The sequence below is a fragment of the Triticum aestivum genome, chromosome 4B (genome assembly GCF_018294505.1).
Source record: "Triticum aestivum cultivar Chinese Spring chromosome 4B, IWGSC CS RefSeq v2.1, whole genome shotgun sequence".
Lineage (NCBI taxonomy): Eukaryota > Viridiplantae > Streptophyta > Magnoliopsida > Poales > Poaceae > Triticum > Triticum aestivum.
The window spans coordinates 208,050,245-208,077,346 of NC_057804.1; the positions used below are offsets into that span (position 1 = coordinate 208,050,245).

The window sequence follows — 27,102 nt, forward strand, 5'->3', positions numbered from 1 at the left end:
GCACTAGAAGACTCCTACAAGGACATCAACTGTTCCATGACTCTCCTCTACAGCAGAAGGTTGTGTATTCACGCGGATCTGGATGATATTATTCGCAATATCTGTGACGAACATCAAGCAAAGGTTACTGGCTATAATGATCTCGTCAAAGACCACATTGATCAAGTTGCTCATTAGAAGAAGAAGCAACGAAAGAAGATTGCGAAGAAAAATATACCTCACGCTATGACAAAAAACTCAACAGAATGCCCCGAAACCCAATCTTAGAAATAAAAATATCCAGAGCCAATCATTCCTTCACACTCTCTTGTGAAAGACTCGGATGCTCCTCCCTCGCCAAGGCCAACTGAATCAGTGCTTGTGGCCTTCCCTTCTCATGAGGATATTCCACCTCAGTGAAATGTTTATGAGGAAGGTGAAATCCATCGCTCTGAGCCCCAAGCTTCTCCGGCTCATGAACCACCAAATGTCTCGACCTCTCCAACTATTTAGCTACAAAAGATTCTAGTCGAAGAGCCTCAATCGCCTCCAGCGCCTTATTCGGACTAAGTGCCTATAGTAATGAAATCTCCCCTGCTGCCTACTGCCTCTGCAGCTCCCACTATTGTGCCACCAGCTCCATCTCCACTAAAGTTATCTGTCGACACAGCGACAAGAATGCAAGATGTTGGTCCCTCCGAACAAAATCAGTTTCTGCTCATTGCAATGACTCTATTGTATATGGCGATGAATTTCTCTCACCAGAATACGAACTCATTTACCGATACCTTCGTGAAGAACTACCTTTTTTCTTGGCTGGAGCTGGCGCCAAAGGTCCTCCTTTCAGTCGCAATACGCATCCCAATTTCTTTCAAGCTAGTCCGTATGATGGGTCGCGCACTGCTGAATCGCCTCGCTTCTGGAGAAAGGAGCAACCACATATTACTCTCGGGTCCTCTATGAGAGCAAGAAGATGTTTCCACATGAATACCTGAACATCCGTGCTATGCAAAATATTGGATATTCCAATCAGTTGCTGCAAGATCCAGACAATTTCTGCCTCACCAAGATATTCGAATTCGAGCATCCTTGGAACAGAGAGATTATTCTTTAGTTCTGTGCTACTCTATATATCTCTGGTGATGAATCCGACAGCACAAAATGGATTATAGAATGGAAGACTAAAGGCAAACGCATCAAATGCACTTCAATAGATTTTGTCCGGCACTTCCATTTCCCTTGCTTTGTGCATGGTAACATTGAAATTTGGGTGCACAATATTGATGTTATATCAAATGAAACCTTTCGGTGCACTATTGATCCAGAAAGGATTCGTGACCACACTGGTCCTCCCCGTCCAGAGCACTTAACATTCAAAAATCACACACTATTTCATATGCTCTCTTACACTATTTTCCCTCTGGCCGGGATGAATATAGATAAGTCCATCTCAGATGTTCTTTGCAATCCCATATATGCAACCTCTAAGAGGTATATTTTCGATGTTGAGGACATGTTTCTGCGTATTCTAAAGGATTCTACTCAATATCCTTTCGGCGTCAAAGTTTTCGCGCCATGGATCTAGAAAGTTATTGATCACGCTATACGTACCGAGTATCTACCGAAAGTAAGTCATAAAAGCTTCATTCCTCTTATTCACGATACCCTGCAAATCATGGAAGACATTTCTCTAGGTAAAGCGCCCACGTCAAGCCCTCATGATTATAACAAGAAATTTGATGGGACACGTCTTCCTCAGCGCGACTTGCAGATTTCTGCTCAACGTCCATCGTGAGTTTGCATACTCAACAACTGTTGCTGCAGCACATCGCTGAGGATCGACGTGCAAAACAACATCTTGCGTCCGAGCTAAATGCTCTCTAGAATCGAACCAGAATCATGCATCTGATTGCTCATGAAAACAAGAAGAGGCTCTAAAAATTGCTTCGCAAGTTCTTTATCAAGAAGCAACTCCTGAATGTCAATCTTCAAGAGATCTATGATTATATTAAAAAGGCTTCATTGTTGTGGATTCCCAAGATTGGAGTACCCCTCCTCTTCCTAGTAATGAGCCAACCATTGATCTTCTGCATCTCAAGCTTAGCAAACTGCTTGAAGAATCTGAAGCCACCTCACTGACTGAGAAACCTACCGAAGGCAATGTGCTATCATGTGTTCCTCATGTGGCTGCCCCCAATATGCTCTCGTCCTGTCAGCCCCAAGTTGTGATCCCTGAAGGAATATCTGCTGCTGCTGAAGACGAAGCCGATCTAGTCACTTCTGAAGAAGAAGTCACCTCAGACAATTCTTCTAGAGATGCCACCGAGTGAATCATGCTCTGCGTTTTTTGCACTCATGTTATTCATCACATTTTTAACTAGTTGACAAAAGGGGGAGAATTACATCAAGTCTCGATAAATTTGATTTCTGTGTTTCTTTGGTTTGGTTTCATGCAAGTTTGAAACTTCCAACTTAAACTTCTTTGCGCTAAGTTGTAAAACTTATGTGTTGTAATATTAATAATCCCGCCTGCTGCACTATTTCTCTCGAAGCATTTGTTTTGCAGGTGGAATTATTATTGGAATTTATGAATGATTGCACTACAGTCTGCATGGATTATATATCATCAGTGCGAATCTTTGACTTGAATGGTTGAAATTTCCTCTGTATACTTCGATACTTGTAGGAGAGTCAATCTCATATATTTATCCCTGCATACATTTACGGGGAGTCTATTTCAACATCAATCAAAGTAACACTTATTCACTCTCATTGGAATTACTTATAACTTATCTATTTTCACTTTGATGGTTATCTGTTTTGTCAACAACCGTAAAAAAAGGGGGAGATTGTTGGTGCAATAATTTGTCTCCTTATGTTTTGGAGTTTGTTAACCTAAACAGTATGGGACTTATGTGTTTGCTAGTGCACATAGAGTAACAGGTCACTGGAATCAAGAGGAGTTTGATTCAAACGTGCGTGCCAATGAAGGTTATCACCGAAGATTATGATAACAATAGTGACCCCTCAAAAATTGTTGACATGAAGCAATTGGTTTGGTGCTTATCCGAAGGAAGTGACTGCGTCTGAGAAGATTGAAGATGAAGTGAACGTGTAGCATTTATTTTGTTGTTTCTTTCCTCTTTATTGAGTCATAGGACGATCGTACTATTAAGAGGGGTGTAGCATTCGAACCTTTGATTCTCTGATGCTAAACCCAAATCTTACGGAAGTTGCGAGAGAAATCTCTTTGTATTCTGAGCAAATACTTGCCAGCAAGAGACTGTGATATTCTTCACTGAGAGAGATTTATCTCTGACCGAGGAGTTAGCATTACTTGTTCCTCAAGTAATGTTACCATTTCTCTTAAAATCCAACCATTGTAAACATGTCGGATTGCCATTGCCTGGACAGTGTGTTCAAAATTTTCATTTCCCACCAGGGAATGCTGCGGCTATAAATAGCCACCCCGCACCAGCTTTATCCGGTGGCTTGCTCCGTTTAATTGTGAGAATATTGTTGAGCAAACCCTTCTCCTGAGTGATTTGAGTTTAAAATCCACCGAGAGAAAACCCAGAGACAAAAAATTATATAGTGGTTCAGCATCACTCGGATCTATGTCGAGTATGCTCCGCCTATTACTCTTGAGAGCTCCAAACTCTCTAGATGGTTACGTGTTAATTTCTTCAGAGACCAAGGGTAATTTTGGTTCTCGAAGAAGAAGTCTATAAAGGTTTAGAGATCACCTCAAGTATCAACAATGAGTGATCGGCATTAGTTGACTAACCAATTGTCAGGGAGAGTAGCGCGAAGAGAGATTATTTTCTGTGTTTAGTCACAGCCCCTCCAACCAAACGTAGTCCTTGTGCAGAAGGGCGAACTGGTCTACCAAATTCCTAGTTGCCATAGAGCATCATTGGTTACCTTTGCTTCTCTTCTTTACATTCAAATTGTTTCTATCATGCCATTTTTCTTGATGCATGCCTTTAGTTTCCACTGGTTAGTTTGTATTCGCTCACTGTGCACTGTTTACATTCACTACGCTGTTGGGTATCGGGGGTTTTGTGTTTTTTGAAGAAAATTTAAAACTCCCATTCACCCCCACCCCCTCTGGTAGACATACTTCATTCATACATCACTTGATTCACCTTCTGTTTTGAGTAGGCTTGTGACACCACCACCTGCTATAAATTCTGATATGTCGCAAGTAATTCATGATGCTACTTCTGCTATGAATGATGCTTATGATGATGATAGTACTATGCTTAATGAAACCATGCCACTAGGTGAATTTCTTGATGAACAACTCGCTAGAGCTAAATAATTTGAAAATTCTGAAACTGATGAAATTTATGATTCACCTATTAGACCTAGCTCTCCTAGAATTGAAATGCCTAAGGTACCTAAGGTTATGTTATGTATGGGGATATAGTTAAAGAATTTCTTGCTTGTAATAATATAGAAGATGTTCAGAAATTACATGTAAGCTGAAAGAAAAATCTATGATGGAGAAAATGAAATATGATCCTAAGTTTTCTACTTCTCCCATCTTTGTTATTGATAAGGATTATGAATTCTCTGTCAATCCTGAGTTAATTACTTTGGTTGAGTCTGATCCTTTTCATGGTATTTAAATTGATACTATTGTGGCACATCTTACTAAATTGAATGATATAACCACCCTATTTGCTCATGAGGAAAAGATTCGCTACTACTATATTCTTAAGTTGTTTCCTTTCTCACTAAAGGGTGATGCTAAGAAATGGTTTAATACTCTTAATCCTAGTTGTGTGCGTAGTCCCCGGGATATGTTACATTACTTCTCTGAAAAATATTTTCCTATTCATAAGAAACAAGCTTCCTTACAGGAAATATTTAACTTTGTGCAAATTGAAGAAGAGAATCTCACTCAAGCGTGAGGGACACTTCTCCAATTACTTAATGCTTTGCATGATCATCCTCTGAAGAAAAATCAAATACTTGATATCTTTTATAATGGACTAGACGATACTTCTAGGGACTACCTAGATAGTTGTGCTGGTTGAGTTTTCAGGGAAAGAACTATTGATCAGGCTGAACAAATGTTGAATAATATATCAAGAAATCATAATGATTGGACACTTCCTGAACCACCACCTAAACCAACTCCAAAGAAGAGAGGTATTCTATTTCTCAGTCCTGAAGATATGCAAGAGGCAAAGATCTATGAAGAAAAAGGATATTGAAGCTGAAGATGTTAAGATTTACCACCTATTGAAGAAATACATGGGATCGACACCCCGACAAAGGTAGTAAAGGTAAATTATATTATAATATTTTACAAAGGTGATATTCCTTATAATAAATCTGCTAGTCAATGCCTAGATGAATTTGATAACTACATTGTTAAGGAAGAACATTACAATGTGTATTTTAAGAAACAATTGAAACAAAGTGCTTTCATGATTGAACGTTTGAGTGACTTGATATTTACAATTGCTAATGACATTAATGGTGTAGGTAAACATTCGTCCATGGTTTAAGCTCAGCTATAACAAGTTGCTAAGTCACAATATGATTTGCATAATGAGATGAATAATAATGTGAATGACCATGTTGTTAGAGTTATGACTACAAGAGGTAGAATGACTTCGGAGCCACTATTTCCTGAAGGTCATCCTAAAAGAATTGAGCAAGACTCCTGGAGAATTAATTATGATGTGTCTAGTTCATCCAATAAAAAAATAAAAATAAAAATGATAGAACTTTGCATGCTTCTAGTGAACCTGAGGTAGAGAAACCTTCTGAGAATCATAATGATATTTCTATTTCTGATGATGAGACACAATCTTCTAATGAACATCCACTTAGTAATAATGATAAGGATAATTATGGTCATGATCACTACTAGGAAAAAGCTTATACACAGACACTTATCAGTAGCGCTTGTTAAAGCGAAGCGCTACTGCTACATAGCAGTAGCGCCTATCAGGGAAGCGCGCTACTACAATAAAGATAGCAGTAGCGCGTTCACCATAAAACGCACTGCTACTATGACGACCAGAACGGTTGCTACCATGCTTGGTATAGTAGCAGGGCACTTCTAAGGACCGCGTTGCTGCTAACAAAATAGTAGCAGCGCATTTTAGGGCAACAGTTCTGCAACTACCAAAAGGAAAAGAAAGGAAAAAAAGGAAAGCAAAAAAGAAAAGGAAATTAAAGAAAAAGAAAAAATGAAAGCAATAGCAGCAGCGCGTTTCTACGAAAGCGCTATAGCTATTTTAGCTATAGCGTGTTCTACCAACACGCGCTATAGCTAACTTATCTATAGCCCTGGCGCGTTTATGCGAAAAGCGCTATAGCTAAGTAGCTATAGTGCATGTTTTGTAAAACCGCTACTAATATGTTTGACTTACCACTTTGTGGGCATCCCTCCTTCCCCCAATTCCCCAATCTTCTCGCCAGGCCCCAACCACTCCCTCACCGCCCTTGCGCTCCCTCGTCGCCCTGCCTCCGTCGCTGCCTGAGTCGCCATCGGAGGCGCACGCCATCGCCGCCACCGGAGCCGCACGCCCGCGGAGCCACCCTCATCCCCTCCTCCCCGCCCCAGCTCCCTCGTCGCCCCTGCCTAATCGCCGCTAGAGCCGCCGTGGCCGTCACCGGAGCCCCTGCTCCCTCGTAGCCTCTGCTCCCTCATTACCCCTACCACCCCATCCACTCCTCACCGCCCCTGCTCCATCATCGTCCATCCTCTCTGTAAGCCCCACACCCCTCCCTCTAGGTTAATTAACTTAGATGAATTTAATTCATTAGGTTAACTAAGTGAACTAACCAGGTCAATTTAGGTAAACTAACTAGGTTAGGTAACTAAGTGAACTAGCTAGGTTAATTTGGTTTACTAACTAGGTTAATTAGATGTTTTTAGATGTTTGGTTAACTATTTTGGTTAACTAACTAGGTGAGGTAACTAAGTAGATGCTAATTAGGTTAGGGTAGTAGTGGTACTGTTAATTACATGTTTTTAGTTAGGGAAGTAGGCTAGGTAACTAAGTAGATGTTAATTATGTTACCTAACTAAGTAGATGTTAATTTAGGTTAATTTGGTTAACTAACTAGGTTAGGTAACTAAGTAGATGTTAATTAGATTAGGGTAGTAGTGGTACTGTTAATTAGAAGTTTTTTTAGTTAGGGAAGTAGGTTAGGTAACTAAGTAGATGTTAATTATGTTACTGAACTAAGTAGATGTTAATTTAGGTTAATTTGGTTAGCTGACTAGGTTAGGTAACTAAGTATATGTAAATTAGGTTTGGCAGTAGTGGTACTAGTAGATGTTAATTAGGTATTTCTTAGTTAGCAAAGTAGGGTTTTACTAGGTTAATTAGGTGAAGTTAAATGAATGACCTAAATGAATGAAATTAGTAGTTAACTGAATTTTTAGGACAAATTTGTATATGCTTAAGTACTTAACTAGGTATTATTTTTAGGGAAAACTTGTCTATGCTTAAGTAGTTAACTAAATATATTATAGGGTTGTATATATAGTTGCTTAAGTACTTATATAGTTGTTCTGCACCCAATGTATGCTTAAGTAGTTGTATAATTCCTAGTGTTCATCAATGGGTGCTTAAGTAGTTGTAGATGCTTAAGTAGCAAGCTAGGGTTCATCTAATTAGTTAATACTTGTAGATGCTTAAGTACTATGGCAGTAGGGTTAGGGCAGTAGGACATAATTTGAATTGAGTTCTCGGGTACATAATTTCAAATTTTTGTAGATTTTCTTGAAGTGTGAAACATTGAAGTGGTCGTGATGTATGAAAATTCTTCGATTGTGCCCAAGTGGCCTTTTGTTGTTTCCAGGGAATGAAGCCGATTGGCCTATGTTTTGCCAGAATGTTGATTCATTTCCGTTCCGACAAATTTCAGTTGCTCGATTTGTCCACTTTTTAGCAAAGGTCATGCCGAAAATTTCCGTGAATTTCGGGATGACTTGTGCTACAAACTAGGACATATCGAGTGCCCGGGATTTGCCCCACCGGGAAGGAATCAATGTTCCTGCAAAACATAGACCTTTTTATGTCATTATTCATTTTATGAGGTCTAGAATTAATTGACTAGATTTAATCGTAGGAAACATGGCTAGCAACGATGAAGTACATGGTTCTGGTGATTGCGACGACGTCTACCTGGCGGCAGACGAATATTTGAACCTTGCCAACAATCAATGGTTGTTTTTGCTGGATCCACCTGTCTCATCCGAGACCAACATCGAGACCGGTGCCGAGACTAGCGTTGAGACCCGTATCGGCACCGAGACCGGCACCGAGACAGGCGCCGAGACCGGCACAGAGACTGGAAAAGCCATAGAACCGAAATTGAAGAGGAGATGTCAATGCCCAAACCAGCTCCTTACTACTAGACTAGTGGTCGCGGAGGTGGACGAAGACAATTTTGAGCCAAAACTGCCTGTGGAAGCGCGCTCCTTCTATCCCAATCAAATAGGCTGCGTCGTACGGGCGTGCGCCACCATCTGAGAAACTAAAGAAGAGGCCAAATATGAAGCACTCCCTCCTAACCCTGCCGCACCAGATATTCTTGTTCCCGGGACGGGATGAAATCCAATATATTGATCCATATAAAGACCCTACAATGTAGAAGATAAACAAACGCGCCATGACCAAGTTTAGCGACATGTTGGCTGCCTGGAAAGTAAGGGTGAAACGCGCCATCGACAAAAAATAACCCTACTCCGAGATTGTAAAGGATAATCCGACAATCACGGAGGAGGAGTTTCAAATATTCGAGGCGGCTTGTGATGCCGAAGATGCCAAAAAAAAGTCGAAGTACATGAAGGGGCTTCAATAGAGGAACATGGGGCGCCACCACCTCGGAAGCCATGGGGACGGGGGAAGAGGTCCATATGGGCCAAGGAGGACGCAGAACCCGAAAGTCTGGGCATCCCAGACCCCTTGGCGGAGTTCACCGTCCCACAGGAGCATGACGTCCTCAGGGCCCTATACCGTTGGTACCTAGTCAAGAAGGTTTTCGAGATGGACCCGGTCACGAAAGAGTTCATGAGACTGCTGGTAATTTTAGTTTCTGATCAATTCGACTGCATGTTTTGTCATATTTGTAAATGATCATTGTTCCTTTTGCAGAGAGAGCAGCACAGGGTTGCGACAGAAAGCGACAAACCATCAGAGGTGTTGGCGAGGCCCAAGTGGGACACCCCATTTAACCGGGCATTGAAAATAATGAAACAAATCCTGGTGGACACTCGCCTGTCGTATGCACGCATGCACGGTGTCGGAGACAGCGCCACGCAAAAGAAGTACTATGGTGAGACCACGAAGGAGAGAAAGGAAAGACGGAGGTTAACTGAAGAAAGCATCGAAAAGAAGGTTGAGATTGCGGTTGGGAAGAATTCAGCTAAGACAGTCACAATAGCGGTAGCTGCCATAAAACGGGAGCTGACAATTTTGGCTCCGGCTATCGCCAGTTGGAGCAGGCGAAATCCAAAAAAAGATGCAGCAGACTTTCCCCTTGCCAACTTCTTCGGGAGCAGCTCGACTATCGTTGCACCAGCTCCTGCACCTACACTAGCACCTGCTCCTGCACCGGCTCCTGCACATGCTCATAGCAGCCCGTCCTCCATCTCGGATGTGATCGGCGGTGCTTCGTCTTTGGCTGAGCTCAACGCCCTCACAGTACCTGTCACACCAGCCCTCTTCAATAAATGTATAATCTCCTATTTTCGTTGCCTTTCGGATGTCTTACGTCGCAGAGATGTCTTTCCAGGCCGACACCCCGTGCACCATATTGTATGGCATCAACGGCCAGAAGGTGGACATGGGGAATGCGACGATAATGAAGCCGAAGGAACAATTGTTCCACAGCCGGCCGATCCCCCCTAACGTCTTCAAAGTTTTCGTGGCCAATGTCAAATCGGGCCACGAGAATTTGGTTGCTCTGGTACTAGGGAGAGATGACGAGGAGACCCCGCGGCGGCTTGGCGATTGCAAGACCTGGGTCCTATTGTGGCCGAAGAGTCTGCTTCACCTGGAGGCGGACGGGAGCACACCCATGACCACGCAACCTCCGCAAGGTATGAACATCAGCACCCCACCTACCCAATTACCATCGCCTGTCGTGCTGGGTGTGATAGCATATTGGGTGAGGAAGAGGCTCCATTATTCGCTGACAATGTCACCATAGATGAGGATGAGGATGATGATGACACTCAACATATCTCAATACTGGCGCCATTGATGACGGAGGATTGATGACTCAGGGTTCGAGTGTCATGAGTCAGTGCCTGAATTGAAGCCTATGGAGCCTGAACGTACTATAGACGACTAATACATCTCCAACGTATTGACTTTTTCTCATGCTTTTCCTCTTATTTTGCATTTTAATTTGCATGATTAGAATGAAACTAACCCCGGACTAACGCTGTTTTCAGCAGAACTACCATCGTGTTGTTTTTGTGCAGAAATAAAAGTTCTCATAATGGAACGAAACATTGCGAGGAATTTTTATGGAATAAAAGAGGATTTTTGGAGCCAAGACCCACCAGAGAGGGCCCCTGGGTGGCCACAACCCACCAGGGTGCGCCCCCTCTCCTGGCGTGCCCAGGTGGGTTGTACCCACTTGGTGGCCCTGTTGACGATCCTCATGATAGTATAAAATCACATTATTCCAGAAAAAATCGGGGAGAAAGAATTATTGCGATCCACAAGACAAAGCCGCCGCCAAGCCCTGTTCTTCCTCGGGGGGCAGAAATGGAGTCCGTTTGAAGCTCCGGAGAGGGGGTCTTCATTCTTCATCATCACCAACCCATCTCCATCGCCAATTCCATGATGCTCCCCACCGCAAGTGAGTAATTCCTTCGTAGGCTCGCTGGTTGGTGAGGAGTTGGATGAGATTCATCATGTAATCGAGTTAGTTTTGTTAGGGCCTGATCTCTAGTATCCATTGTGTTCTTAGATTGATGTTGCTATGACTTTGCTATGCTTAGTGCTTGTCCCTTCGGGCCCAGGTGCCATGATTTCAGATCTGAACAGTTTATGAATTCATCATTATATCGATGTTTTAGATCCGATCTGTCAAGTTATAGTCACCTACTACGGTTGTGATCCGACAACCCTGGAGTGACAACAACCGGGCCCACTCTCGATGATGACCGTAGTTTGAGGAGTCCATGTATTCACTATGTGTTAATGCTTTGCTCCGGTTCTCTATTAAAAGGAGGCCTTAATATCCCTTAGTTTCTAATATGGACACCGCTTCCATGGGAAGGTAGGACAAAAGATGCCATGCAAGTTCTTTTAATAAAGCACATATGACTATTTATGGAATACATGCCTACATTATATCGATGAACTGGAGCTAGTGCCGTATCGCCCTAGGTTGTAACTATCACATGATGAATATCATCCAACAAGTCACCGATCCAATGCCTACGAATTTATATTATATTGTTCTTGCTAAGTTACTACTATTGCTAATGATATCGTTACTGCTAGAATACCACTGTTATCACTGTTACTGTTACCGTTGTTGTTGTCACTACTATCAAAACTATCATACTATTGTGGTACTAATCACTTTGCTGCAGATAATTAATCTCCAGGTGTGGTTGAATTGACAACTCACCTGCTAATACCTTCAAATATTCTTTGGCTCCCCTTGTGTCGAATCTATAAATTTGGGTTAAATACTTACCCTCTAAAACTGTTGCGATCCCCTATACTTGTGGGTTATCAAGACCTTTTTCCGGCGCCGTTGCCGTGGAGCATAGCTATATTTGTTGAGTCACTTGGGATTATTATCAATTTATCACTATGAAGAATCTGGAGGATCCAAATACTAAGATATTTGACAAGGGGAGGTAAGGAACTGCCATCCAGTTCTGCTTTAGATTCACCTTCTGTTATGAGTAAACTTACAACACCACCACCACATGCTATTAATTCTGATATGTCGCAAGTTATTGATGATTCTACTTCTACTATGAATGATGCTTATGATGATGCTAGTACCATGCTTAATGATGATGTGCCACTTGGTGAATATCTTGATGAACACATTGCTAGAGTAAGACAACATGATATTGTTGAATCTGATGATGAAGTTGAAACTGAATATCTTGAAACACCTACTAGAACTAGCCCTCCTAGATACAAAGTGCCAAAGGTACCGGAAGGTTATACTATGAGTGAGGAGGCAACTAGAGATATTCTTGCTTGTAAGGATAAAGATGATCTGGAGAAATTATTATGTAAGTATAAGGAAAGATCTCTGAATGCTAAAACGAAATGTGATCCTGAGTTTGCTACTTCACCTATTTTTACCGATAATAAGGATTATGAATTCTCTATCAACCCAGAGTCAATCACTTTGGTTGAATCTAATCCTTTCCATGGTTATGAAACTGAAACTGTTGTGGCACATCTTACTAAGTTGAATGATATAGCCACCCTTTTTGCTCATGATGAGAAGATTCGCTATTACTATATTCTCAAGTTATTTCCGTTCTCATTAAAGGGTGATGCTAAGGCTTGGTACAATACTCTTGCTCCTGGTTCTGTGTGTAGTCCCCAGGATATGATTTACTACTTCTCTGAAAAATATTTTTCTGCTCATAAGAAACAAGCTGCCTTACAGGAAATATTTAACTTTGTTCAAACCAAAGAAGAGAGTCTCCCACGAGCTTGGGGGAGGCTTTGCCACTTACTTAATGCTTTTCCTGATCATCCTCTTAAGAAAAATGAAATACTTGATATCTTCTATAATGGACTAACCGATGCTTCTAGGGACTTCCTAGATAGTTGTGCTGGTTGTGTTTTCAGGGAACAAACTATTGCTCAAGCTGAAGAATTATTGAATAACATATTGAAAAATTATGATGATTGGACAATTCCTGAACCATCGCCTAAACCCACTCCGAAGAAGAGGGGCATATTATATCTCAGTCCTGAAGATATGATGAGGCAAAGCAATCTATGAAAGAAAAAGGTATTAAGGCCGAGGATGTGAAAAAATTACCACCTATCGAAGAAATACATGGGCTTGAAGCACCACCACCACCCAAGGTGGTAGAGTTAAAATCTTTAATGAAATTCAATGATAGTGATGATCCTCATAATAAACATCCTAGTCAATGCCTTTATGAGTTTCACAATTACATTAGAAAGCAAGATCACTTCAATGCAAATGTTATGAAATAATTGAAATATAATTTTGATATGATTGCTCGCTTAAGTGACTTGTTATTTAGAATCTCAAATGATGTTAGAGGTGTTGGAAAACATGCTTCTATGGTTCAAACCCAGTTAGAACAAGTTGCTAAATCACAAAGCGAATTACTTGATTAAAAGAATCATAATATACATGACTTTGCTGTTAGAGTTGCAACAAGAGGAGGTAAAATGACTCGGGAACCACTTTGTCCTGAGAGACACCCAAAAATAATTGAACAATGTTCGCAAAGAAATAACACTAGTGCCCCTAGTCCTTCTAAAAATAAAAAGAAAAAGAAAAAGGATAGGACTTTGCATGCTTCTAGTGAACCTGAAATAGACAAACCTCCTAATAATGAAAATGAAACTTCTATCTCTGATGCCAAAACTCAATCTGGTAATGAACATTCACATAGTGATAATGAAAAATACAATGATGAGATTCATGAAGAGACTCAACCTAATAATGACAAAGAACCGGATAATGATGTTGAGATAGAACCACCTGTTGATCTTGATAACCCACAACCTAAGAATAAAAGATATGATGAAAGAGACTTTGTTGCTAGAAAACATGGAAAGGAAAGAGAACCATGGGTTCAGAAGCCTATGCCCTTTCCACCTAAGTCTACTAAAAAGAAGGATGATGAAGAATTTGAATGCTTTGCTAAAATGGCAAGGCCAGTCTTTCTGCGAACTCGCTTAACTGATATCTTAAAAATGCCTCCTCATGCAAATTATATGAAAGACATCATCACTAATAAGAGAAAAATATCGGAATCTGAAATCTCCACCATGCTTGCTAATTACACTTTCAAAGATGGAGTACCTAAAAAACTTCATGTGATTTGGGAGCTGTTGTTATGTGTTATGCCTTTCTTTTTATATAAAAGACCTGACTTGAATAAACTCACACCTACTGAAATATCTTTGCAAATGGCTGATAAATCAAATGCCATACCTATCGGTATCTGTGAGGATGTGCCTATTGTTGTTGCTAATGTCACTTTTCATATTAATGGTAATGAGCATACGGTGCACTTTCCGAAGAAACAATTCCAGGTGAATGGTATTAATGTTATTGAAAAATCTCCGACAATCACTATTGGAAGTTTTCAAATACCTCTACCTACTGTCAAAATGAAATATGAAATCTTATTCTGGGGAAATGCATATCCCCATTGAGGTAACTTAGTGATTTACGAAAGTTCTACGGTTTCATGCTAATCGAAACTGGTTGTTAATAAGACCTCATCAACATTATTAATGAATCATTTTTGAACGGTATGAACTTGATGAATTTAGTAAGCATTACCTTCTGTCCCTACCTCTTTGTTTTCTATTTTTATTAGTTAAATAAAATAAAATGCCATGTTTTGTCTGTTTTCTAAATTTCCCGTGCAATAAAAAATGACCCAAAAATAAAAGTTCTCAGAATGCTCTAAAAACCTGATATGATTTTTTTCTGAATACTTAAGAATTTTTGGTGCAAATATACCAGAGGGAGGTGCACCAGCTGGGCACAACCAACCTGGGCGCGCCACGACCCCCAGGCACGCCCTTGTGAGTTGTGGTCCCCATGTGGGCCCTCTCACTTATCTCTTTAGGCCACATCATCACTTACCTCTAGAAAAAAAATCCCCACTGCTCTCTCTCCCGTGTTCTTGAGCTCAAACCCACGGATTTTGATCTCTTTGCTCGAAGCTCCGTTACCGAAACTGTTTTGAGGGACTGTTGCTTGGTATGTGACTCCACCATTTGTCCAATTAGTTTTTTTAGTGGTTTGTACTTTGAATAATTTGCTACTATTGGTGCTGCTATAGATGAGCTTGCATGTTGAATTCTTAGTGTTCTAGCTAGTTTGAATGCTTGCTATGGCCTCTATGTATCCCTAGGAGTAGTTGCTATCAATCTTGTGAAGTTTTGTTGACAAATTTTTGTCACCTCAAAAATTTTATTTTCAGAAAATTGTACGCGGACACGATGAACCTATTTGGAAGGAGGTCCTCGAAGAGACGATCTCCGGGGGCATCTTCTAGTGACAGTTCTGCTCGCTGGTCATATGTGGAACAAAGTGAAAGTTCCACACGTGATGCCGCCACTAAAACATGCTTATGGCCTTGTGATGAATATATGGCGCGTGTGGGCATTAGGGAGGAATTTGAGCAATATGTTCACAATGCTGGCCTCGGTCCCTACCTTTCAGATAAGTGTGAACAACGCCAACTTCTCACTGAGACATTTGTCAAAAGATTTACATTTTTCCCTCGTGAGTCCTGGGTGTCTTTTATGCTTTATGATAATCCATTTACCATCTCACTAGACAAGTTTGCTTACCATTGCAAACTGCCATATTGGGGTTCGCTTGATGAGCCACCGAGGGCTGAGTACGAGTCTTTCTTAACTAGCCTTTGGTATGGTGAAAATAGGGGAGTGACATAAGGCAGAATAAAGAGCATCCACTTTCCTACAATTCAGTATTTTGCATTATTTAACAGGAAATGCATAGTAGGCAAGCAAGACTGTAGCACACTTTGTGTGCCAGACTTGAGCCACATTCACTCCGCTCTCACTGGTGAATGGAACTATAACCTTGGAGCGATTGTTGCATGTAGACTTCATAATAATGCTAACGGTTGCTGGTTCTATGGGGGAATTTATGCCACACGTTTGGGACGAAAGCTAGATGTTTCACCTTTACCCTTTGACCCTATCCTACCCACACAGTATTTAGACTTTGACACCTTGAAAGATCATAAGATCCTCAAAGGAAAAAATGATGACTTCTCTTATAATTTGTTGTTTAACCAAACCTCTATTGTGCATACACATTTTCCTGCGCCTGCACTTTTTGACTATCACAGCAAGGGGAGATATTTTTTTCTTGAGAGCGAGGCCCGAGCTCATAACGCAGCAGTGGTGGCAGCACGGCGTGCCGAGGCATCAGTAGCGAGAGCCTTTGTGAGCTTGCACACAGACTTCTACCCTCCAGGCTACTGATCGACTACCAAGTTAGGACAAAAGCATAAGCTTGGGGGAGTACGTGTTTCTCACCGACATTATATTCATGTCCACATACTTCATTTCTCGGTGTTCACACTTTTTCATTGTATCATCCATGCTCAGATTTATTTTCTTGCTTTCTTCTTGTATGTTTGAAAAACTTTAGAAAAACCAAAAAAAATAGTTGTAGCTAGTTTACTTTCTATGCATGCTTAGTAGTAGTGTTAAAAAGAAAATCCAAAAAGATTTCCTTGTTCTTCTTTTGCTTGTTGGGAGCTTTCTCGTCTAAATAGTTTTTTTCCTCGTTTTTGTTTTCCCTTTTATTTGCCTGTTCTAGAAAATCAAAAGCTCCAAAAATATTTCAGTTTGTTTCTCTGAATTTCTTTTCTTTTAAATCGAGTCTTACCAAGGAGAAGACCACGATGAAAATGTTGAGTGGCTCTCATAAGAATAATTGTTGAACTAATAAGAGCACATTTTACCTTGTCTTCTCCTGTTGAATAAAATGTTTGCAGATTCCAGCTTAGTCCATGGCACTCTTGCACTATTATTATTTTCATATCATTTGGTCGTGCAAGTTAAAGGCAATAATGACGACATCCAATGAACTGGCCGTGGCAGAGAGAAACTGGTATGGACTCGACTTGTTCTGTTTTTGTTAATATGTTTAACCTAGTATCCATGATTCAGCACATTATGATTAAACATGTTTGCAATGACAATTAGAGATTATAGTTTCTCATGCCATGCATAAGTAGTTGGGAGTTGATAATGATTTATCTTGGATATCAACATAGCGTTAAAATGATTGTGATGTAGTATGATGATATGGTATACTCCTCTGAATGTTCGAGTGGCTTGACTTGGCACATGTTCATGCATGTAGTTGAATCAAAACCAACATAGCCTCTATGATATTTATGTTCATGGTGTCCATATCCTACTCATGCTAGTGTCCAATGTTACTTACGCATAATGCATGGTTATGATCGTTGTTGCTCTCTAGTTGGCCACTTCTCAATCTAAATTGCTAGCCTTCGCCTCTACTAAGTGGGAACTCTACTTGTACATCAAAAACCTTGAACCCAAAGTTATTCCAGATGAGTCCACCATACCTACCTATATGCGGTATTACCCTGCCGTCATAAGTAAATTTGCATGTGCCACCTCTAAAAACTTCTAAAAGTTGCTTTTTGTGTGTGCCTGGATCGTTCATGGAACGATAGGAGGTGGTCGGTATCTTCCATGCTATGCGGGTTATTCTTAGGACAAGTGTTTATTCACTCGCCATCGCACGAGAAAATGGGCGGTAATAGGGATGCCCAGTCCCAAACTGCAAACATGAAAAAGAGTTCATCTCTAAAATAATCAAACAAAAACTCCCAATGGAGTCAAAACCTTTACATTTCCACTTGGGAACCGCCACTAGCATGCTTAGCATGGAAGATGTTGATATTTGATGGTCGTGAAGTGAATAAGAAGGATGCATGTCTCAAAATATCATTTATCTCTGTTTTAAAGAAGTAGCTCTGGCACCTCTGCAAATCATTGCTTCCCTCTGCGAAGGGACTATCTATTTACTTTTATGTTGTCACCACCTTCTAAAACAAGCGCCAGAAACTGAGCAGAGCACAGCTGTCATCATTTATGCATTATGTGTAGCTAATGTTGGGTGCATCATGACTGGCTCTTTTCTACCATGAATTACTGCTTAGTCGCTGCTTGAACTTTGGAGGTGCTCCGCATTTATGTTTTGCAGCCTTAGAAAGGGCTAGCGAGATATCACTATTGTCATATTATATCATGGTTGTTTTGACAACGTGTTGCTGTGTGAGATATTTTATTATTGCTCGCTAGCTGATTATGTCATTGATATGAGTCATTATAATCTTTAAATGTTATTGTTGACATGGTTAGTTATATTGTTGGTTGAAAACATGGGTGCTGTTTAAGCTTATTTATGCAAACAAGAGCAAAAGAGTTCGTAAATGTTTTTCTTTCTCACTTTCACTTTATCAACTGAATTGCTTGAGGACAAGCAAAGGTTTAAGCTTGGGGGAGTTGATACGCCTCCAACATATCAACTTTTTCTCACGCTTTTCCTCTTGTTTTGGACTCTAATTTGCACGATTTGAATGAAACTAAGCCCGGACTAACGTTGTTTTCAGCAGAACTACCATGGTGTTGTTTTTGTGCAGAAATAAAAGTTCTCGAAATGGAACAAAACTTTGCGAGGATTTTTTATGGAATAAAAGAGGATTTTTGGAGCCAAGAACAACCAGAGAGGGGCCCCTAGGTGGGCACAACCCACTAGGGTGCGCCCCCTCTCCTGGCACGCCCAGGTGGGTTGTACCCACCTGGTGGCCCCATTGACAATCCCCCTGATACTATAAAATCACATTATTCCAGAAAAAATCGGGGAGAAAGAATTATCCCGATCCACGAGTCGGAGCCGCCGCCAAGCCTTGTTCTTCCTCGGGAGGGCAGATCTGGAGTCTGTTTGGGGCTCCGGAGAGGGGGATCTTCGTTCTTTGTCATCACCAACCCTTCTCCATCGCCAATTCCATGATGCTCCCTGCTGGGAGTGAGTAATTCCTTCTTAGGCTCGCTGGTCGGTGAGTAGTTGGTTGAGATTCATCATGTAATCGAGTTAGTTTTGTTAGGGCCTGATCTCTAGTATCCACTATGATCTTAGATTCATGTTGCTATGACTTTGCTATGCTTAATGCTTGTAACTTTGGGCCCGGGTGCCATGATTTCAGATCTGAACCATTTATGAATTCATCATTATATCCGTGTTTTAGATCCGATATTGCAAGTTATAGTCACCAACCACGGTTATGATCCGACAACCCCTGTGTGACAACAACCGGGCCCACTCTCGGTGGTGACCGTAGTTTGAGGTTTCTTGTATTCACTATGTGTTAATGCTTTGTTCCGGTTCTCTATTAAAAGGAGGCCTTAATATCCCTTAATTTCCAATATGGACCATGGCGCCACGGGAGGGTAGGACAAAAGATGTCATGCAAGTTCTTTTAATAAAGCATGTATGACTATTTATGGAATACATGCCTACATTATATCAATGAACTGGAGCTAGTGCCATATCGCCCTAGGTTATAATTGTCACATGATGAATATCATCCAACAAGTCACCGATCCAATGCCTACGAATTTATATTATATTGTTCTTGCTAAGTTACTACTATTGCTACTGCTACCGTTACTGCTACAATACCACTACTATCACTGTTACCGTTACCGTTGTTGTTGTCACTACTATCAAAACTATCATACTACGGTGCTACTAATCACTTTGCTGCAGATAATTAATCTCCAAGTGTGGTTGAATTGACAACTTTGCTGCTACTACCTTCAAATGTTCTCTGGCTCCCCTTGTGTCGAATCTATAAATTTGGGTTAAATACTTACCCTCGAAAACTGTTGCGATCCCCTATACTTGTGGGTTAACAACGACCTTCCACAAAAGAAGCATCGGAAGACAGTGAAGAAAGGCAACAATAAAGCTGTTGCTATGATCCATCCGCCTCCGCAGCCTCGGGTTCAAGACCGTATAACTGTCCGTGTTGCGGCAAAATACCATATCCCCGGTGAACCATTCCTACTTTAGGCATCGGTATAGGCCATACATGGCGATCTAATGAGACTTCATGACGATGTGCTGCGGAGAGAGAAAAGCCTAATCGCCTCAATCCAGGATACCCACTCTACATGGTTAACGTGCCATGAAAAAGGTTGTACGTCGACTCATTCCTGCGGAGAAGTTCTTCCTTCGATTCGATTAAATCTTTAACATGTTTCACTTGAAGAAGCTAGATTTTACGTTTGTCCGCCTTTATGCCTTGTACATCAAATACATCATCGGGATTGAGCAGATACCTTATATCTGTGTCGTTGACCTGTACTTCATGCATGAGGGCTTCTTGGCCATCTGCGTAGTGCACCGTCAATACGCGAGGGACTACATCATCGATTTCTTGGTCGCCAATAAGGACAAGGAGACGATTCCCATTCCTTATCATCCCCTGTAAGTCATCCACGCGGATATCGTTCCTTTGATTTCAATCGTTCATTTGCATGGTGGAGGCTAAATAATTTGAGGTGTCTTTATTTTGCGCAGCCATGGGTGCGCCATCCTCATCATCCTTTACCCCCGATACTCCCATGCTCTTTACTTGGACTCGGCGAAGAACATGAACAAAAAGGATTACACCCCACATCAAGTCTATTCTTGACAGTGCTATCTTTTTCTACGGTGTACGGGGTGGAGAGATCATGGACAAGAAGAAGAGGAGCAGCAGGCCCGCCTTCAGCCATAAGACCGACTTCTGCTGCATCCAGCAACCGAGTGATACTCTTAGTGATGGACTCTATGTCCTACACCACATGCTAGAGTACAAACGGGATCAGTAGAACCTTTGAATGTCACCTACATCCGGGGATGCCCATATTATGCAATGGGCAAGGAACGTAGGAGATATCAAGGATCATCGGCTTCGAGCTAAGTTCTATCACATCCAGCGCGAACTTGCCCAAATCATCATGAAAGAGGTCCTCGAAAAAACAGGGTTGTTCTATGAGGAAGGGCAAATGTCACGGGAAGACGTCTGAACACGCGTAGCCGCTCAGCTTCTCGACCTGAAGCCTTTCACTAAGCTCGGGGACTATCTCCCTGACTTGGATGGATGGCACGACATGTTGTGATTGTCGATATATGACAATGTGTCCGTTTAGTCCATGCTTTATGTATGATGAAACTTTTAGTTATGAACGACAAAACTTTATTTGTGATGTAATTAAACCGTCCTCCTCGACTAGCAAAGATCACTCTAGTGAGGGCATTTTGGGTACGATGAACTTTGTTATTTATGCTTATGATATGTTGCTTCTATTTTTGCCAAGTCTATCTCTTTCTGTTGCTCAACTATATATGTTTCATATCATGGACTCATGTGATGATGCAGGTGCATAGATCATCGATGGCGAGGAAGTGCTACGCCAGGAGTATACGACGAGTGGCCGGAGTGTCAGGCCCAGGTGTACCGGTTTCTGGTTTCCGAGCGATAGGCAATAGTTAGTTTAGGTTCACGCTAGTGCGAGAGAGGGATACTAACTCATGTATTGCATAGTTCCGCTCTCACTCATAATGATAGCTCTTCTCGCGTATATCATTGTTTATATGGATGGCGAAGTAGTTGCAAGAACTTGTATCGCTATTTTCGAGATGATGACGAGAGACCACTTTGTGTTGGATGATGATTATGATGATGACATGATTCGATGCTATGATTGCATTTGTATGTGTATGATATGCTAAATATTATTGTATAAAGCATGTTCAAATACAAAAAAAATATGCAAAAAAACAAAATTAATAAAACTAATAGTAGTGAGGGGAATAGAGTTAGCAGTAGCGCGCCCTTACCAGTAGCGCCCCCTAGATTAAAGCGCTACAGATATTAGCAGTAGCGCGTTGTGCTAAAGCTCGCTGCTGCTAGCCATATATAGAAGTAGTGTGGGTCAACACGCACTACTAATACATGTTAGCTGTAGCATCGTATAAATAGCGCGGTGCCCCGCACTACTGATACACCTATTACGCGTGCTACTGCTAGACTTTTCGCTAGTAGTGGATGATGTTCAACTAGACAAGGATAAAGAACCTGATAATGATGTAGAAATAGAACTTGTTGTTGATCTTGATAACCCACCTCCTAAGAATAGAAGATATGATAAGAGAGATTTCGTTTCTACAAAACATGGTTTAGAAAGAGAACCATGGGTTCAAAAACCCATGCCTTTTCCTAACAAGCCACCTAAAAGTAAGGATGAGGAACAGTTTGAACGGTTTGTTTAAATGCTTAGACCTATTTTCTTGTGTACTCGTTTGACTAGTATATTGAAAACTATTTCATCCATTGCGCCAAAGGGCGCAAAGACACGCTAAATCGATGTTGGCGATGAAAATAGTTTCCTTTAGTAAGGACGGTTGATGTATATACTCATTGTAGTTTAGGAGTAGAAAGTCATATATGAAACTAAACCTATGTTTAGTCGGTTTAGCTGTGGCCCGCTGAATCCATATGCGCCTCGGAAAAAATCATGGTTTAGTTGATTTCATTGTGGGTAAGCACATATGATAACAAATTTAATCCCTTTTAATAAAAAATGGTCTTTTGTTGTCTACAATCAAATATACATACACATTTCAATTTGGTAGTACAGACTCAGTCAAAACCATGCGCATTAAAAATTTGTGTATTTTTCAGGCAATCGTTTTTTTGAGCAAGCATGTACAGTAAGAATTTAGATCGTTATGTAAAAAATACATTTTTGCTTAATAAGAATATACATATACCTAACACCATGTATAAAACTATTTAAGAACTCCCTTTTTTAAGGAAAGTAGTGTTTCTATAAAAAAATATGTGTGTTTGAAAAAAAAAGACTATTTATGTGCCACTTAGACACATGTCTATTCGAAAATAGTCGTATGGTATTCAATTCGGCCCATGAAGCGTTTTCTTCGGCTGGCCCGCTTGGAGCAGAATATGAAGCAGTTGGGCATCAAATGGTGCCAAATGGCATAGTGTCCCATTTCAAACCAAGAGTAATTGAAAATAAATGCTTGGCAATTTGGCAATACCAATGATCCTTTTAGTATTGAAAATTGAATATTCAAACTATGCAATAGAGTTTTCAAAATGTGATAAAAAATTCTATGTTAGCTTGAAGTTAAAAAGGCCTATATTGGTTTGATATATGTGCAACAAGCGCATTTTAACCAACATGTTAACTTTTTTTCCACGCTGAACCCATGGTTGCATTGAAGAAAATTCCATGTATTAGTTGGTTTAGCTGTGACCAAGTAATACAGGCGACAATTTTAAGCCCTTTTAATAAAAAAAAAAATCTAAGCTTGTTCTCTACGGTAAGATGTAGATGCACATTTTAATTTGGTACCTCACGTTGGAAATGTGTTTATTTTTCACTAAGCTTTTGATCGATATCTTATTCAAGTAACCTATAGCCAAATGGCGCAAGGCCCAAATTCAATCCCCGAGTGTTCCGAAACAGTTCGTGTTTCTGTAATATCTTTTCAATTTTAAAAATTTAGGTGCTTCGTAATAATTAGCTAAAAATTCCCCATTCAAACAACATTTCAACCATTTATGCATATGATCATGTGTGCTTTTCAAATATTTGCTTTTGTTAGGAGCTTTATGTTGGATTTAACGTATGTCTAGAAGTTTAGCCCCTCTGTATATATAAAAAATGAAGGAATATTCTATCCACTGGTTCTATGTTATTTAGATCCATTCATATTTTATACCAGGCTTTACTATTTCAGCAAGATCACTATCCAGCTATTTGTACAAATAGAACCAAACTGAATTCAGAAAACAAACGTTGTTTCCTCCCTGTAATGTCCGAATGAGCAATGCGATTTCATTTTGAGGTCATATGAAAGAGTTACATCAACAAAATGATTTCTAATTTCATGGCCACATTTCATAGTTTAAGGAAAGTTATATTTTTTCCCGTTCTCTCCAAATTAGTGGTGAACATCACCATGCGAGTCACCAATAGGGACATAACCCTCCATCACTGCACACATCTGCTACCAATCTGCAAGCATCCCTAGTAAGTACCACACTATCTGCAAATAGAAAGGAGATGATATCATGATTGATAAACTATGGGTGAGAAATCTATATTGGCCTTCCAGTTTATAGAAGAATAAGAAAGAGAACTTAGACAGACTTTTACACAATGGCCATTTTAACCTGTGAAGGACCAAAAATAACATACCATCTTTGAATGATGAACTAAACTAAATAAGAAATATATACAGTAGAAAAGGGATCTTACATCAAGTAAGTCATTACAACAAACATCATGAGAAGAGAAAAAAGAATAAGACCACAACTAACATCAGATTGAGATTAATACATCTTAGGAGGAGGTAGAAGACATCACTATGATCCTTTGGTGACCTGGGGAGCAGGAATCCATGGTTTTTATCCGCCCGTCCATCTGCTATACTAGGTGACATGGAAACATCGTCTCTCTACCTTCTCGATGGATAGACCAGGGGAGCCGGATGTTCAACTCGGCCTTCCCCGCCTTCCATCAATGGATTTTTATAGTCAGGGTTAAAGACCGAGAGGCCCTCTGCATGTTCAGATATGGACCAGTAAACCAACAAAAGCATAATATAACATAATTACATTGCAGAGTGTACTAACATAATTATATTCCGAAATAAACTCAATAGTAGAACAATTTAGAGGGTTAGAATAGTGCACATATATATGTCAGTAGCGCAAAAACTATTTAGCCAACTTTACTAATATTGTAGAAATTAACTTCAGTGTACTAACATAACTACTTTGGATATAAGCAGTCAACCACGAATTAAACATGACTTGCATTTCTAAACGGTCCAACAAAATCAGATCAATCATGAATAGTACACAAAAAAGACAAAGCTTTTAACCATAGCTAATGCTTAACCTTCTTCTTCATAATCAAGACATTCTGGATGCCTCCTAGATGTGCTCCACGTCCAACCAGAAATGGTGAGATAGAATAACCCCTACACCAGCCAAAACATCCAACGCACAACCCTGCAAAAAACGCAATACCATCCAAGATTCAGTAGTTTGATTATATTTCATTTGGTAAAAAGTACTCTTACGGTGAAAAATTGCATGTTAGAATGTCGCATGAAGCATCCATAGACAAGTGGGTTCAATCACAAGAGAATCCAACTGGAAATCTCTACTGCAACCAAGTTGTGATTAAAAGTTAAGTAATTAACGGATTTACGCTCATAAACATCTATGGCATGATGGATAAGTCTGTGTACTAGGGTCCTTGTGGGGCTGCAGCACATGGTCCTTGTGGCAGTTAGGAGGATAAAGTCTTGGACCATCAAGGACTGACTGTTAGGATAGAGTTCTGTTCTTGACCATCAAGGACTGTCAGTTAGCATCTTAAACTAGCATCTTAGACTGGCATCTTAGCAGCATCTTAGCATATGCCTTGGCTGGCTAGCAGCCTATAAATATGTATCCCCAACCCCTCAGGTTGGCATGGCATTGTGTGAGAAATAAACCAACGAAAATTGTCCCAACTCTCCTAGTGTCATCCACAACTATCAATGCTCAGGTTGAAAGGTCTAACAAGTGGCACCAGAGCCTCGTTAACCTGCACCCTGAGCATTTCCTGTGAGCAGCCCAAGTCGGTAGCAGCACCTGCTCCGTCTGCCTCTGGTTACCTTCCTCCCTCCGGACTGTCGAGCAGCAGCTCGTCTTCATCAGCCTCCTCTTCACGCAACAGCCCCCCTGCAGCGAGCCATGTCTGCAGGTCGCTCTCAGCACACGGCTACCTCGAGCATGCGGCGCCGGCAAGAGGCCGAGCGCGCCGTGGCAGAGGAGCGTGAGCGAGCGGCTGTAGCAGCGGCTGCTGCGGCGGCAAGAGTGTCGAGGCTGGCTGCAGCGGAGCTGGCAGCAGCCAGAGCGGAGGTAGAAGCAGCCAGGGCGGAGGTAGAAGCAGCAGCAGCAGCAGAAGCAGCCCGTGAGGCTACGGCAGATGCCAAGGCACTCCGCGGCAGTCCCGGCAGCTCCAGCAGCTCCGCGCCTGCGGACGACGGCGCCGACGCAGATCGCGCCAAAGTGGCACAGGAGCGGACGGCGCAGTGGGCAGCCGAGCACGCCCGCGCTCCAGGTGGAGGCGCGCACCGCGACGGCGGCTGCAACGACCAGGACCGCGGCCTCTACGAGGTCCGGACTGTGGTCAGGGATGTTGGTTCCAGTGTTGGGTGGCCTACCCTCACTAAAACCAACTACGTCGAGTGGGCCGGGATCATGAAGGTCAGGCTCCAGGTGCGGCGCATGTGGGAGGTAGTCCAGGACAGCAACGTCGACCACCTAGAGGATCGACGGGCGCTGGACGCCCTCATCGCCGCAGTCCCGCCCGAGATGCAGTTCTCGCTTTCCAACAAGCGGACTGCCAAGGAGGCTTGGGACGCCATCGCCGCAGCACGCATCGGCAGCGACCGTGCTCGCAAGTCCATCCTGCAGGCACTTCGTAAGGAGTGGGAGAACCTGGGCTTCAAGCCAGGTGAGGACGTTGATGACTTTGCTCTCCGTCTCAACACTCTGCTGCAGAAGATGGTGAAGTTTGGCGATGCCACCTACACCGAGGAGAGAGCTGTCGAGAAGCTTTTTCGGTGCATTCCCGAGAAGTACAAGCAGATGGCTCGCTCGATTGAGTCGTTGCTAGACCTCTCCACGATGACGATCGAGGAGGCGATAGGTCGACTCAAGGTCGTCGACACCGACGAGCCACAGCCCCCCTCGGGGCCCGTCACCACCGGCGGGAAGCTGCTCCTAACTCGGGAGCAGTGGGATCCCAGCCTTGGTGACAAGAAGAAGGGGGAGCCTTCCTCCTCGACGGGCGGCCGCAAGCGTGGCAAGCAGCGTAAGGCGCGAAGAGGCCCCCTGGGCAGGGCACAAGGACGTGCCGAAGGTGACGCCCGCGGAGGCGCCAAGGACGGCGCCGCTGGCAAGCCCAGGCCGGCACAAGACAACAGTTGCCACAACTGTGGCCGGTTTGGCCATTGGGCCAATGAGTGTCGGCAACCACGACAAGGCCAGGCGCACGTCGCACAGGCGAAGGAGGAGACGGCTCTGTTCATGGCGCATGCAAGCATTGAGCTACCCTCGGCGACTCCAGTCGCGAAGGCTTTCATCCACCTCGATGAGCCAAAAGCACACGCTCTTCTCGGCGATGGCTCCGGGAAGGACAAGGCTACGGGGTGGTGCCTCGACACCGGCGCCACCCACCACATGACCGGTCGAAGGGAATTCTTCGC

General features: G+C 42.0%; 1 protein-coding gene across 1 annotated transcript; it reads right to left on the reverse strand.

The window, feature by feature from the left end:
- Positions 1 to 24,008: 24,008 nt before the first annotated feature.
- LOC123090060 (uncharacterized) lies at positions 24,009 to 26,848 on the reverse strand. Its single transcript, XM_044511537.1, has 4 exons — positions 26,623 to 26,848; positions 26,333 to 26,421; positions 24,738 to 26,155; positions 24,009 to 24,395 (listed from the first exon to the last, which is right to left on the reverse strand). Exons 1-3 carry the CDS (start codon positions 26,846 to 26,848, stop codon positions 25,391 to 25,393), a joined length of 1,080 nt encoding a protein of 359 aa, XP_044367472.1. The 3' UTR covers positions 24,009 to 24,395; positions 24,738 to 25,390.
- Positions 26,849 to 27,102: the final 254 nt, after the last annotated feature.

Coding starts and splice junctions, on each gene's coding strand:
- LOC123090060 (XM_044511537.1), bottom strand. CDS start 26,848: ATGGCCAAACCGGCCACAGTTGTGGCAACTGTTGTCTTGTGCCGGCCT. Junction 26,422..26,622: donor TGGGATCCCACTGCTCCCGA/GTTAGGAGCAGC, acceptor TCCTCGGTGTAG/GTGGCATCGCCAAACTTCAC. Junction 26,156..26,332: donor TCACCTGGCTTGAAGCCCAG/GTTCTCCCACTC, acceptor TCGATCCTCTAG/GTGGTCGACGTTGCTGTCCT.